Source organism: Hyposmocoma kahamanoa, unplaced genomic scaffold, assembly GCF_003589595.1.
Source record: "Hyposmocoma kahamanoa isolate Upper Pololo Valley unplaced genomic scaffold, ASM358959v1 211, whole genome shotgun sequence".
Taxonomy (NCBI): Eukaryota; Metazoa; Arthropoda; class Insecta; order Lepidoptera; family Cosmopterigidae; genus Hyposmocoma; species Hyposmocoma kahamanoa.
Genome location: NW_020653732.1, coordinates 3207492 through 3223189, shown reverse-complemented (window position 1 = coordinate 3223189; position 15698 = coordinate 3207492). Strand labels below are relative to the sequence as shown.

At 35.4% G+C, this 15698-nt stretch overlaps 1 protein-coding gene across 1 annotated transcript in view; it reads right to left on the bottom strand.

The window, feature by feature from the left end:
* Nucleotides 1-15698, bottom strand: part of LOC113227525 (bromodomain adjacent to zinc finger domain protein 2B-like) — a 158254-nt gene that overhangs the window by 88961 nt on the left and 53595 nt on the right. Inside the window, exons 3-4 of the mRNA XM_026460463.1 lie at nt 6907-6998; nt 1716-1880 (exon numbers count right to left, since the gene is read on the bottom strand). Of these exons, the coding sequence (XP_026316248.1) occupies nt 1716-1880; nt 6907-6991 (250 nt within the window). The 5' untranslated portion in view covers nt 6992-6998. The remainder of the gene's footprint in view (nt 1-1715; nt 1881-6906; nt 6999-15698) is intronic.

The window sequence follows — 15698 nt, the reverse complement described above, 5'->3', positions numbered from 1 at the left end:
AAGGATCATATAATTTTCATAATTTTACGAAATAAACATCGTTCATATTTTTATTTAATGACAAATTATTTCCTATGTACTATTAAATAAAAAACAAAATATATATAACGTATTTAGACAATAAATTCGAAAATAACATTGTTTCCATTGCATCCGTGTAATTATTTCAATATTACTTTAATGTTAAAGTGGCGTCATAGTACGAACTGAGTGCATGAATAGTCACGAAGCTGCCAACGAAACATCATAGTTTTAACACATCGAGTACATAACCAGAAATAGAGACGAAATGAGGGTCATATATTCCTGGTAACTCATCAGTGATACATCACTTATAAACATCAACTCTCGTTTGCACTGAAATATAGAAACGCCGTATACTCCAAAAATATCCTGTATTTATTGTAATAAAGATAATATCTCTAACAATGGCGTGCTGTTTCATTTGGTGGTGTGGGAAAAAACAGCAAACCATCTAATTACAAAACAAACGGAATCAAATTTCATCGGTAATTAAATATTAAATATGTAATTTTGCAATTTTCGTCAATTATAGCGAACCTCAAGTGAACTGGTCGATTTGAAGTTAAACAATTGACGACACCCGTCAATTGTTTCGAACTCGGGCTAGCCAATCGGAGCGCAGTTGTCACAGTAATGATATGGCAGAATAGTTTTCAAACAAATTAAATGACATTTCGTCTCTATTTCTGGTTATATACTCGATGTTTTAACATTACAATAAGCTTACTTTAAGCGCGTCATGGCACGAAAAGTCAATGTAAGGTTAAAGTAATATTGTTTTAAGAGGTTGTGGTAGGACCCCTGCTAATCGCAATACAAGACAGCATAGTGGGGTAATTAGTACCTATTAGTACACCATATGTCACTACGAGTACCAAAAATGCTATTTTTGTAGCCAGTTTTACATTGACGAGCTGCAATTTATCAAAGCTACTCTAATTTCTAGTGCTAACAAATAAATCAACTAGATGGCGCTCATTGCACATATTTTTATGGATAGTGCAGGCTATTTTTTTTTGTTTAGGATTAACGCCATCTGCCCATATAAAGAAGCGTTAATTTAAATTTATAAATTAGCTATGTAACACACAACGCCATCTATTGAAATGCATATTAATTTAAAGTTTAGAAAATAATTTTCGCTCATGATCAATATTTGAATAAAAATAATTATAAACTACTTCCAGGCTATTGAACAGCGCTATACATAGATAGATAGATATTTTTCAGAGCTACGATCTGCAGCTTGACTTTGATTGCCTCTCTCGATCGGAAACTGCGTCTTTTCCGAGTCGAGGTGCATAACTGCGATTCACAACTGGCAGAACGAAAACTTTTGACATTTCTAATCGGAACAATAGTTAATTTAACTCACAAATTAGAAAGATATAGCAGGAATCAGGTTCATCTTCTCGCTCAAAAACCCATCGGTCGGGTAGTCTCGAAATCAGATGGGTTTCAGTCTCCATTAGTTTTTAGAAATATTGAGAAAAATGTACTTTACATCTGCTCTCATTAAGTACATAGCAACGTTTTGGAATTAAACGTGGTAGCACCACCGGAATCCTGAGTGTGATAGACAGTACTTAATGTTCATTTTTATTTTATTATTAAGCCTACTAGTACTAGATTATGAAAATAATGCTTTATTAGGTATTATTATTGTTATTTTCAATACAAGCAGAACTTACTGGCAGCAGGGTGCAATCCAAGCGAAGCAGCCTGGTTGGCGGCAACGCCGAGGGTGGTGGGGGGCGGGTAGCGCGAGCCGAAGCCGAACAGCGCCGCCTGCGCCTGGGCCGCGGCTTGCGCCTGCGCTGCGGACGCGGAGTTGCTGCCATCGCGGCCCCAGTATGCTGGAATTGAGACACGAGTGCATAGTTAGCAGGGATCTGAATAGGAATTTCACAACGCCACATAAGAACGGCTTCTCGTTTAGTTTGCCCTAGACACAACACTTCTGCATTTCGTGGCAGTTTCCGTTATGCTGCCACGAAATGCTAGAACAATATACCTCCTCCAATCAGGAAGTCTAATAATGTTTATTCTTTTAAAAAAAACTATAGATTTTATTTAACAGAAATAACAAAAAACACATAAGAAATATTAGATGTATCGTTTGTGTATAAGTGGATTTTGTATGTATATGTGGCCTAATTCGGTTATACTTTTTGCAATCAGTTCCAACTTTATAGTTAGGAAATAAGTAGTTTTTTCTTTTCTTTTTATATATAATTAAGTTTGTTTGATAGTTGAATGGTGTTTGCATACATAACATAATATTATCAATTAATTATAAATAAATTATAAATAAATTAACAATAGGTATAGATATAGTTAAGCATCACACATTTTGTCGCATCATAAATTCTTTGTACGCATATTGCGAATTTAAATAAGTCAATGTTTTTGTAGTAATAGTTTAGTGCGCTTGTGACGCACTCCCTGGGCTCCGCATAATACCAGCGACGTGGCTGTTCTCAGCCACGGCACATGCTGAGCGGTGCCCATTCAGCATCATAATTTTAGTTTTTTTTTTTAGTTTTAGAATTAAGTAAATTTCAAACTAAACAGGATAACACCTCTAAATCGGACATATGATTTATTTTTATGTGTAATTAGCAATTACTTTTCTACAGTAGGTGTGTTTAGAAGAAAAATTTTAAATTGTAAGTAAAAAAACTGTCCTCAAAAGTTTGTCAAGTTATTTGAAATTGGTTAACGTAAAGTGCCCACTTATTTCAATAAACCGGATTCTTTCTCCCTTCGGGTGCGTACAGATCTGGCGAATGCGCTGCGAACACGCTGCATGCGCGCTGTGCACGTACTGCACGCTAACTGCGCGCGTGCAGTTAAATACATGTTAATATATGTGGCACGAGAGCATCGTGCGATCGGCACGCGAACTGATCGCACTACGTAATGCACGTGTGCAGCTCGCGTGCGTTTTGCAAACAGGCGCGTTTGCGGCGCATTTGCCAGATCTGTACGCACCCTTAGAGGTGGAATATTTTCAACAATTTGAATGAGATGACTTCAGAGGTACGCCCATTCTAACAAAAAAGAATAGTCGAAATCGGTTTACACATGTCGGGGTAATTGCACAACATACATACAAAAAAAGGCCAGTTGAGAACCTCCTAATTTGAAAAAGGTTAAAAGGAACTATTTTATCCTGGGCTTTATTAATCACTAGGCGGAGGTTACAATCTTCCATTGCGTAGACCGTTTGCTTGTTTACCAATTTGTATACCATGAAAAAAAAAACGCAGAATTTATTATTTAGAATCGTTATAATACGAGTAGTGTAGAATTTATGACATTATTGTTTAATTACCTCAATGATGCCACATTTTAATTATGCAAGCAATAATTTTATTATTCAATGTAATTCTTTGGATCTGGATCTTTTCAATACGAGTGTGATTTCGGCAAGCAATTAATGAATAAATAAATAAATAAGCTAAATATATAAGGAGAGTACTGAGTGGACATTTCTTTGTTTTACAGTGACGTTTGCAACTATGGTTGTATTTTTATGTTTTACGTAATAAGTTATTTTGAACTGCCTCCATGGCTGAACAGTTACCATGCTGCACTGCCACGCAGAGGTTCCGGGATCGATTCCCGGGCTGGGAGAAATATTTTTGCATGGTCTCATTAACCTACCAAATGGTCCACATCTATTTCTCTCTTTCTCTCGTGAGTTTGGGTGTAAGTTGTGGTTGTCTATGTGTGTGTCCATGGCACCCGCGACACAGGGTTTCAGAAATACGGGACTATGTTGAGTGTGTGCTTTATTTTTATTATTTTTATATTATGTTTTGTGTAATAACTTAGTTAAATTGTGCACTCAGGTTCCTTGTTATATTTCTATTTGTGAGGACATGTAATTGGATCTCACTTGTTACTATTATTATTTAAGTTACTTTTAATCTTTTAGAAACTTATGTGGGTGGTCCTGTTAACCACCCGGATTAAACGTGCTCACTATGGGGATTCCAGATAAAGTCAAAACTCCGTTATAATTTAGTTGTCACACTTTTATTGTTCACTGCCAAATAGTATACGGTACAAAACAATTAGAAGATTTACACAGATTTACTCGGAACTACTTATGGCGAGGAACATTGCTGGAGGGTTGAAAACGTAACGTAAGGACATGTGTCCCTACAAGCTTTTGGTTTTTCTTTTAAATAAATAAACTGTATATAAATAAATCAGCTTTTTTCTTAGTTAGCGTAAAGGTCAAAGACATAAAATGAATTTATTTTTTCTCAAACACGCTCGGAAATGTTTGCGTTACTTTCAAAAAACGACCACGGACAGTTTGTCCTTTATGGACCGTGTGACTCCTTCCCGGCCAAGGTAAGTATGAAAGACTACGCTAAACTTTTAAATCTGCATACTAATGATTAGTTAATGAACCACATGAACTATGTAAACAGGCAAAAGAAAAACTCGTACAGCCTACTGCCAAGTGTTAGTTGCATAGTAATTTAATAATATTTTTTTTAACAAAAACACGGTAAATTAAACCAAAGTGTTTGGTATTCTCTTCTGTTTTTTTTGGCCTTTTTTTTAGGTTTTTTAAATAAGTTCTAGTGAGAAGAGCGATAACGAAAATACCTGCGAGTACTGTCGAATATTACTTTTAATTAACATTTTTTTTACTCTTTGTATTATACGCCTTCTCTTTAGTTTTTGTATTATTTCATCACATTGTTTGAGAAAATCACTATATAAGCGTCGGCGGGAACAGGGATTGCTTGACTCGTATTATTACAAATATATTAAAAATATTGTAACTCTTATTTTATTATTTAGTAGCAGTAGAGCTCCCTGTGAAAGAGTTCGTCCAGGGAAGTACTGCTATCTTACCTATTTCTGCCGCCAAGCAGTAATGTCAGCATTACTGTGTTCCGGGTTTGAAGGGTAAAAGTGCTGGTGAAATTACAGGCACATGGGACTTGTCAACTTCGGGTGGACGGGCGCAGTGGCAGTGCCCCTCAGATCTTTGCGATTTAAAGCACTGCGTGGCACTGCAACTGTCATGGACGTGTACCTTACCATCAAGCGTACGACTTGTTTGTCCTGTCACTTGATATTATTAAAAAAATACTCTTCCAGCATGTGCTGGAAGAGTAATGAATGAGAGAATGTACTATTACTGTTCCTTGTCGAATCGACTTGAAATTTGTTATACTATAGAAATTCGATGAGATGACAATAGTTTAGTATCCCAGATGCTGCAACCAGGACTGTCTGCAGCTTAGCCAACTCCTCAACTACTTAGAGTAGAACTATCGCGTCTGGTCTCGTTACATTGGTCACGATACCACGAGGTGTTACTTATAGATGGTACTTTATTGCCTATTTGAGTTTAGTAGAGCAATAATTATTAATACAAAGATCGAACACTTAGAAAAAATTCCTGCGATCCGGCCGGATTCGAACCGACGTCTTCTAGCAAACCGTGTCAGACGCTATACCAACTAAGAACGAACCAGCGGACCTCACGAATTTATCTATGTGCTTGTTGTTGAATAGAGATCCGATAACAAGCACATAGAGAAATAATAAAAGAGAAAAGAGTCGTTCGTCGAAAAACCAAGTACCTCTGTATTTGGTTTTTCAAACGACTTTTTAGCCATCAGAATACACGGACATGCCTGTAAAATTTGAGGATTTCCTTCGAGTTTCATGGGATCCCTCATCAGATTCTGACTTGGCGACAACGGGACGACCACGAGAGTGTAGCCTTTCAAACAAAAAAGAATTTACAAAATCGATCCACAATTGACGGAGATATCTGAACACATACATAAAACATACAGCCGAACGCATAACCTCCGCCTTTTTTTTTAAATCGGTTAAAAATAGATAAATGCAATGTATACGCTTCTATAATAGGATTCCGATTGATATTCAAAATTTACCATTTACGAGGTTTAAAAGTATTATGAAACAAAAACTTTATACTAAAGTTATACAACTTCTGCGTACTTGGATAAAACAAAAATCCGTGGTAGTGACCCGTTTAGCTCTTCCACGTATTCTCGATCCAAGATGTTTAAATTAAATATTGTAATGATAAATGTATTCAAATGTATATTTTGCAAAGAGCAATTTATTTAATTAGTTATTAATACATATAATCTCAGTATAGGGTAATAAAAAAAATCTACCTCAAAAGTTAATGGAGTTACATGTATTTGCCAAGTAAATAAAAGTGAGCGAAACCGGATTCAACCCCTATTTTGCCACCCTTAGAGGTGGAATACTTTCATCAAATTTAAATGGGAACAATTCTGAGGTACCTTCATTCCAACAAAAAAAGAATCATCAAAATCCGTTCACAAATGCCAAAAAAAAGGAACATACATACAAAAATTAGGCATTAAATTTAAACTTATTACTAGTTAATACTTAAGGTAGGTGTACACTCCGCATATTAGTATGATGCAGCAAGCGAACAACTAGCTAGCTACAGGTGAAGACTGAAAATCAGTAATGCTATCTAAAGTTTTTTCCACATCATTCAATTGTTTTTTTTTTCATTCTTAATAATAATATTCAATTTTTTAATTTCTAATTATTAAAAAAAATATTGAGAACCTCCTCCTTTTTTGAAGTCGGTTAATTATTAGACTTTTTTTATGACATTGAACCTACTATTAAAATTTTTCTTTTGTTTTTATTTTGCATTGCATTTTTAATTAAATTGACTTCGTGAATGAAAAAAATGGCGTACATTTTGGCTTATTGCAGAGATTCTACAAAATTATTATTATCATCTATACCATGCACCTGTAATAACGAATGAATAAATGAATTTGTGTATTACAAAGAAATAAACTAATTTGAAAATTATGGCAATACCTCCGAAGAGCCTGGCGGCATCGAGGAGCCCGTCTGGCGGAGGCTTGCCGGCCGCGTCGCCGGCCTCCCCATTCTCCTTGTCCATGCCACGACTGGAACAATACAAGAGTTAAGGTTATTATCCACAACAGATGTTTAAAATTTTTAAGAAATTAAATTTATGCCTATGCAAAAAAACAAACAACTCGTTGAAGGCGCAGTTAAAAGAACGTCAAGTTTGACACATAAGACCACTAATGTTAAGTGTAGGCAGTTTGCACCGTAACACAACAAATACAATAGCTGTAAGAGCTCTTTGTAAAAGAGTTCATCCACGGAAGTACGGACACACACACTGTGCTGGTGAACTTACAGAACTAAGTCCAAACTCACGGTACCACGATTTCGATCACTAAGGTAAACGATTCTTTTATGGGGAACTGTATGCGTTTCTACAATAAGATTCCGGAGCATATATTAAGATTACGATTTCCTAAGTTAAAAGTATTTTAATTGAAAAGTCATATTACAAAATTGTAGACTACGTGTTAGATAAAGATGTATGGAAAGACAACGTGAGTCTAGATTCCACACAATTATTATTCAAAATGTATTCCATAGCATTGAAGTTTATTTGAAAAGAGCTATCCCTAGAGTTTCTTGCTCGGTCTTCTCAGGGAGGTCAGCGTAGTGAACGAGCATTAGCTTAAATAATGACGTTTCCAAGTGTAAAAATTTTACCTATGGAATAAATGATTATTTGACTTTGACAGGCAAATGAGACTTGTTAATTTACGTCTGAGAGTGACGGGCGCAGCAGCAGTGACAATCTTTACGACTTAAAGCTCTGAGTGGCACTGCAACAGCTATATAATGCGCGTCGCTTCCCAAAATTAAAAAAAAAATAACAAAAATACTCAATAAAAATATTTGTTACAATTTTAAAGAAAAAAGTATTTAAAAACAGAACAATTCATCAAAGTAAACTCCAAAGAATTAAAAAAAATGAAGAACATGTTTGTATCGTCTGAAAATATTTTCCCAAAATTCAGTCGAAGTCAACGAACTCGGTGTCAATGACCTGTGTTGGCCTAGATAGATGACTAGGGCAAGGTTGTACGAATTCATGGTCTTCAAGGTCGTCGTATTTCTGGATATTTGTTGGTAGATATGCTTGGCTGATATGAATTTTTAAATTATTCTTATGGCTCTTTGAGCATGTCTGGTTACTGTCCGTCCGGATTCCTCCGGACACGTAATTTTCGGTTTGGAGTAACAATTTAAAAAAAAAGTAATATTAGATGGATACGTTGCAATTCTGTAGTAAAACTCGATTTACTTATATTAAACGTTTCAATTATATTAATCTAGTTTAGGCTCCAGCCTATAGAAATTTTCCTGTACACACTACTACGAGTATTACGTCATTTAAATTGTTACAAAATTGGTTTGGTTTTTGGTTTTAAAATGGTTTGTTTGAAAAAACAAATATACGCGATTTAAATCCGGAAAAATAGTTTCAGTTACAAATTTGTCGGGGAAATAAAGAATGGATTGCTTATTTACGGCAAAAATTTTGTTGCTCGGGCGTATGTCCATCAGTTACTGCCGCGTGAGAGAGATTTTCGACTTTATTTTGGTAAAACGTCCGGCCTTACAAATGGCAGGTTTTTTTCTCTGGACTATTCAAATTTCGAAACGGTAACCCTATCTATACTGAAGCAGAATATTGCTCTTGTAATGATAACAACGCACACTTATCTCTACCCTCTTGGGAAACCCTGCATCACGAGTGCCATGGACATAGAACATAGACAACCATAAAGTACACCCAAACTCACAAGAAATTTATTCCGGCTCAGTAATCGAACCCGAGACCTCTGCGTCAGTTACGTGACCGCTAGGGGCGCTGTAAAATTTTGGTCGATGGTCGATTGCTAAAAATACAACATAACAAGGGGAACTAAAAGTCATATTATGTTGTGCATCTACTATACTTACCTACCTATAGTATGAAACACCCGTTCATTGAAGCTCATCTACTTATACGAGGGTGGTACCCCAGGGGTGGCAACACCCTCTTCCTGAATGGGGGGAGTAAGTATTTCATGAATGAATGAGATAACTTAGAAACTGAAATTTTGATTTAAGAAATTGAAACTTACTATTGTAAATACCGGTCTGTAAATTGTCATAATCGTGTTCGTGTATTTTTCGAAAGATTTTAGTACCTAGAAATCTTCGACTTGCTCCCACTTATAAAGTAAAGGAACAATGGCGAACTACCATATAAATTTTGTTGACCTAATTTGTTTGCGTCTGTGTATGAATAACATGTAAAAAAGCATAGAGTTTACAATAAGAGGCTTACAATAGTAATCTCAGAATACTGAGACGTTTAGAATTAAAGATATACTTACCGTTTGTAGTTTTGGAGATTATTTTTTTACATAATTGAATAAAATATATATATTCTGTGTCATAGCAAAATAAACTACAGAAACCTTAATCAGAGTTAATAGAAGCCAAGCCAAGAAGAAAGTAGTTAGTATTACCTTATACCTTTTTGGTACCATTTTAAATGTAATACTGTTTTATTTTAAGTAAATGTTATAATAAGGTTATTTTAATTTTTGTTTTTACGTTCTATTTGTATTATGGTTACCAAATAAACTATTTTTCTTTCTTTCTTTCTATTTGAGATTAGTCTTATTGGAAATCGGTGGAATTAGTACATTTGATATTACGTGAATTAACTTAATGTGTACGAAGCTATCTATAGGTACATAAGTATTGAATTAAAAACTGACAGTAGATCTATCGGTCTAGGTTACATATTAATTGGACATAGTTATGCAAACTAGAACCAACCCACAAAATGACACTTTCGAGATAATTAGATTTTTGTAATAACAGTGTGAAGAAATAAATAGGTAAGTTATTTGAGACAAACAATGTGAGTTATATGTAGCATTGAGAATGATTCTAATGAATGAAACTATTATATACAGCAATAAATAGAAAACATTATGTATCTTTTTATTTCGTTAACGAGAACCATGTTCTACTTTTCGTGATGAAAACGCTAAAGATCTACAATACTTCAGTACATGTGACATAGATCTAGTTAGCATATTTAAAAAAATACATTATGAGGTTAAGAAGCATGGTTATTTTTAGCTATTAAAAAGTTACTTATTTAGTGTTGGTACCCTGAAGGACTTTTATTTTCTCCATTTTGGCTTGGTACATTGCCAGGATCTTTTGTGAGCGGGTAAAGGACATGTCTGGTGTTCTACGTAAATACATACAATTTCACTCGAGGTGTGGGTTGGCTCTTGTTTGTATAACTATGTTCAATTAGGCATGTGAGTCTCATTTAAATATGTTTTTATTTCTAAATTTCCACAGGCCTTTAGTATAATTAAAAAAACCAAACTGAATTTAATTTATTCAAATTCGTAATTATGATATTTGAAGACGCAAAAAAATTATTTCAACAATTATTTCGCCACTGTTCTTTTGGTTATAGAAATTACAAATGTAATTTTATTACCGCCGTGATTGTAACAAATTATAGGTTTCTTACGGCTTTCTTTTTATTTGGCCATGTTGGCCGCTGGCCAGTCAACCCGTGACGAACTTTCTTTAAGTACGTCCTCAATTCGGTTATGGCAAGTTCACCTTGTTGAGTCTTTACTAAGTTGCCCGTTCACTCTCACCTTATAAATCTGTTTTGTTAACCTTCTTTTCTTTCATTCATTCTCTCGACATGTCCGACCCATCTAATAATCCCTTCTTCTTTCTTCTTTACCTTTGTAACTTTTTTTATAATATCTAGCAACTGGACAAACAAGTCGTGCACCTGATGGTAAGATACACGTCTGTCCATAACAGTTGCAATGCCACTCAGAGCTTTAAATTGCAAAGATCTGTGGGGCACTGCCCGTCTCCCTGAGACATAAGTTGACAAGTCCCATGCGCCTGTAATTTCACCAGCACCGTTATACCCTTCAAAGCCGGAACACAGTAATGCTGACATTACTGTTTGGCGGCAGAAATAGGTAAGGTAGCAATACTACACTGGACGAATTCTTTCATAAGGAGCTCTCCAGCTGCTTAAACTACATCTTCCACGCGGCAACGCTCTTTTATCACAACTGTCCCGTAATTTATCTGTCCAGCCTACTTCTCAAAGCTCTCATTTCCGCTGCATTAATTCTCGTGCGTCTTCTGCTAAATTCAACATTCACTATCATAAGTGTAGAAACTAAGCCCCATGAATACACTCGGCTAGGGGGTCAGGTATCTTAGGACACTGACTGTACATTCGATGTAGTAAGTCTTCAAACGCTACATAGTACTTACTGCTGTTAAATAATGGATACATAGGTAATAAGAAATTCTGCTTTAAGAAAGGTATATTTTTGTAATTAAGTTTTATTGAATGTCATGATATTTTACCACCAAGATAAGCGCCTAAAAAGTGAAGTGTCCAAAAATTGTATACTTCCAATTGTGCCTTTTTAGACACTTTTCGACCGATCGTGAAGGCAGCAAACCACGATTCAACAACCTCCATAGCCGAACGGTTACGCCTGCCACCACCACCACCAGAGGTCCCGGGTTCGATTCCTGGGCCGGGATAAATAAAGGGCGTAATTTGTGATTGCATATGCGTGTCTTTGACACCCGCGATACAGGGTTTCTCTAGTGCGATGCTAAATCAATGTTTCACGTGAATTAACAGAGGTATTAAATAATAGTATTCAAGCACATGAACCCTGTAAGGGCACTACAATGATAATAACTAACTAATTATTAATCTCGTATAGAAGCTGTGTCATTAATTATTACAATTGTGAAATAAATCAAGACCTATATAAAAATTTTGATCACAAGAATTAACATTAAAAAGCATAAATATTTAGTGATATAATCTTTTTCATCATTCAATTGATTAATTTATTTCAAAAATTTGACAAAATAATGTTTGAAAAAAATAAATTATTAATACAAAAGAAAAAAACATTAATAAATAGTAATAATAATTCTAACAAATGGCTTTGGTGTGTTATTATTATTATTCACTTGATCTCGTGGGTTCACCCTTCTTTCAATATCACTTTCATATCTTCCACCATAAGTAAAACATAGAACCCAAATTATACAACAACACATATTATCTATAGTACAAAAAACAATAAACCCAATTGTCCATAGTAGACCAGAACCAAAATCCTCTTCCCTGTATGACATATAGTCCATCCTGAATCTATGTCTAAATTCCAAACAGCAGAATTAACATGTTACCTTACAAAATCGATCCTACAAAACGTGAATAAACTCGTACAATGTTCAGTGAATGTAGGTCACGCTTAGATATTGCGCAAGCGCAAACTGATCATAACTTTGCTTTCTAAGCAAATCCATTTATAGCATGTACTGTGGGCACACACTGATCGAATTAATGAAGCTATTGGATAAATTAAGTTGACCTGTCGATAGGAAGAACTGTTTATAGCTCGGGATTCAATTATTATGGTTCAGTCTACCATGCACATTGTCCTATAAAGATGTAATATAGAAAACCAAGTCATGTTGTTAATCCCGTTTTGATTTATTTAACAGTAATAATTTAAGTAAATCCGTTAACTGAAAAAATTTAGGACTGATGTTATTATGTTCGATTGCTGGGATAATGTATTAGTGATACCGCAGCGCTGTGTTCCACATCGTAGTTATAGGGTAGGGAGAAACAGTGCAATCACAGGTATAGGAGACTTGAGAGACTAAGTTCCATGTAGTTATAACTTACCCTCAGGTGGACCATCTGGATGTTAATCAATTTGAATATCGTAAATAAACAAAGTAAATCTATTTTAAAATTTCGTACGACCAGTGCTGGCAATGCTTCCCGATCTCTGGATGTTTTAACGCTTGCATCCCTGAGGTCATTGGAGTACGTTTATTTGGCATGAATTGTACTTAAATTCAGAGTATGGGTTTTGCTTTTAGTGCGAGCAAAAAGGGCGTTGTGACATGCATCGGCGGTATACGGGACTTCCTCAAAAATACCATTGCTCACTCGCACCATAACCAGGCAGAGTAAATCTCACCTGGCCTGGTTCCTGCCGGCTATGCAGCACTTGACAGAAAATATGTAATAATAGTGTTATTAGGAGTGAGCGTTTCTGGTATTGGGCTTCGTGCTGCCTTTGTGGTTTATCTTGAGTGTGGTTGTGTCCTCGTCCATAGAAATAGAGTTGTATACTTTATTGCCCCTTCCGATGCGATTCTAAACAGTTTATTGGATTATAATTATTATTCGTAAGCAACGGATTTTACTTTGGTGCAAATCTGAAACCTCGGATCAGCAGGATAAGCCGTAAGACAATCCAGTTCAATTGATATTCTATAAACTTTTGACAAACAATTACTAATTGGAACAATAGCTACACTGAGTCGTGTAGGCAGAATACAATGAACAAATTGTATTGATATTAATTATGATTTTTATTTTGAGCGTCATAAACAATTTATGGTAAAAAAAAATACGGTTTGGAAATTATCAAATTGCCGACTTTTTTTGCTAACAGTAGCTATAACTGTAAACATATCGAAAAGCTGTATATAAACGGACAAAACATAATAATTTCCTCAGAAAACCTGCCTTCCTCCCAAAACTCCCAATTACCATGCATTACGCCGCCCACTAGGGTGCAAAGGGGGTACCCCCCTTTACTCCAACCCCAAACAGCTGGGCTATGAATGAAACTTCCTTATTGCATTATCCTGTAACCTTGAAGCTGCATTCTTTGGAAAATTGTTAGTAGTAGAAACTTAATTTTTGATTAGGTTAGGTTAAGAAGATTTGAAATAGAAGTGAACAATAAATCATCATCAATCCATTTACACGTGCCACTACTGGACACGGGTTTCATCTCAGGCGAGGGTTTAGGCCATTATCCGCCACGCTTGGGGACTTCACACTTTTCCGAGGGTTGTGAAAGCTTATGGTAAATTTCAAATTCAATTTTTACACATAAATTTTGAGACACGCGAGGCAGGATTCGAACCCACATGCTCTGCTTGAGAAGCTGTAGCTCAAACCATTCGGTTACCACGCCTGATAGTGAGCAATACTTTTGGTGTAATTACAGGCACATGGGACTTGTCAGCTTGTCTCAGGGTGACGGGCGCAGTGGCAGTGCCCCTAAGATCATTGCGCTTTGGTCACACGTATTTGTAAATTGTTGTTACAAATATAAATAAATAACGCGTGTTACTTGTATCGCAAGAGCCATGGACACATGACATAAACAACCACAAATTACATCCATACTCACGAGAGAAATAAATGTAGGCCATAGAAATATTTCTCCAGGCCCGGACTCTCCACGTGGCAGACAGCATGGTAACCATTCGGCCTCAGAGGCAGTAAATAATAAAGTTAAATAATATTAAATTATAACAATATCCACCAAATATGACCAAATGTTTACATTTCTCAGGGAATTTGCCTTACGAATGAGCAGTTGAGTTTAATAAGTATGACTATTTCAAGTGTAATAAAGATTATTTGAACGACCTAGTTCTTTCAAACAATACTTTCGGGTGGAAAAGTGTTCGTGACGCTTCAGTCTCAAAAGCAGGCTTTCTTTTCTGTTTAAAGTTTTTCAACAATACTTAAATATTATTTTGAACGATCTAGTTCTTCCAAGTCTCAAACAATACTTTTGGATGGGAAAGTGTTCGTTAGGCTTTAGTCAAAAAAAGCACCCATTTTTTTTCTATCTCAAGTGTTTTCTGTGACACTGTAAATTTGTCGGTTTATTTCCACAGCACGTACAGATCGCGTACGTGTCTTGGACACACCAAATTTGTGCAAACTATTGCAAAAAACTAACAATGAGCGTGTCGAACACGTTTTACTAAAAAGTTCCATGATTGTGGAGTCTCTAGATGCATATTAACGAAAACTTGATGTAGATAATGTGCTAAAACATTAAAAAATACGTAGTTGAATTTACGCGCGTGTAATGGCGAAGTCATTGTTAGAAGAATTCTTTAGCGTTCAAATGACATAATCGGACGTAGTTAAGCAAAAAGGATCCAATAAAATTATCAAAAAATGAGTTATATTTACCAAACGGTTCCAGTCCAACCTCTTAGATCAGCAAAAAAATCCAACATATAAATAGATAACTCTGGAGTTACATGAAGTATTTTTAGACTTTTAAACTTAAAATTGCCATATCTCGAAAGTGACTGGATGTGCATTGGATCCTTTTTGTTTAACTACGTTCAATTACAAGTTTGAATAAAATAAATACATTAAGTTTTTCAAATTACTCGTATTTAAGCCTGGAAATAAAATCATATGTGAAATTAATAAGGTATTTGATTAATAGCTTTTGTAACTACAGTGAAAAAATAGGGTGGTTTGCATTAATATTAAACATAAGTGGTTGATGACTGTACCACCTCAGTCAACCGTGACCATGGGACCTGTAAAGGGCATGAAACGTTGGTTTGTTTGAAAAAACAAATATACGCGATTTAAATCCGGAAGAAATAGTTTCATTTCATTGTTTCTTTATAATATTATTCAAGTATTGACCATGAGCTAAAATTATTTCCTGAACTTTGACAAATATCCGTATCAATAGATAGCATTATGTGTTACAAACTAATTTATAAATTACAGCTTCCTAATATGGGTAGGATTAGCGTCCTAAATAAAATAAAAGAATAGCCGGCAGCAGCATCGATAAAAATCTCTGCAATAAGCGCCATCTAGTTTATTTGTC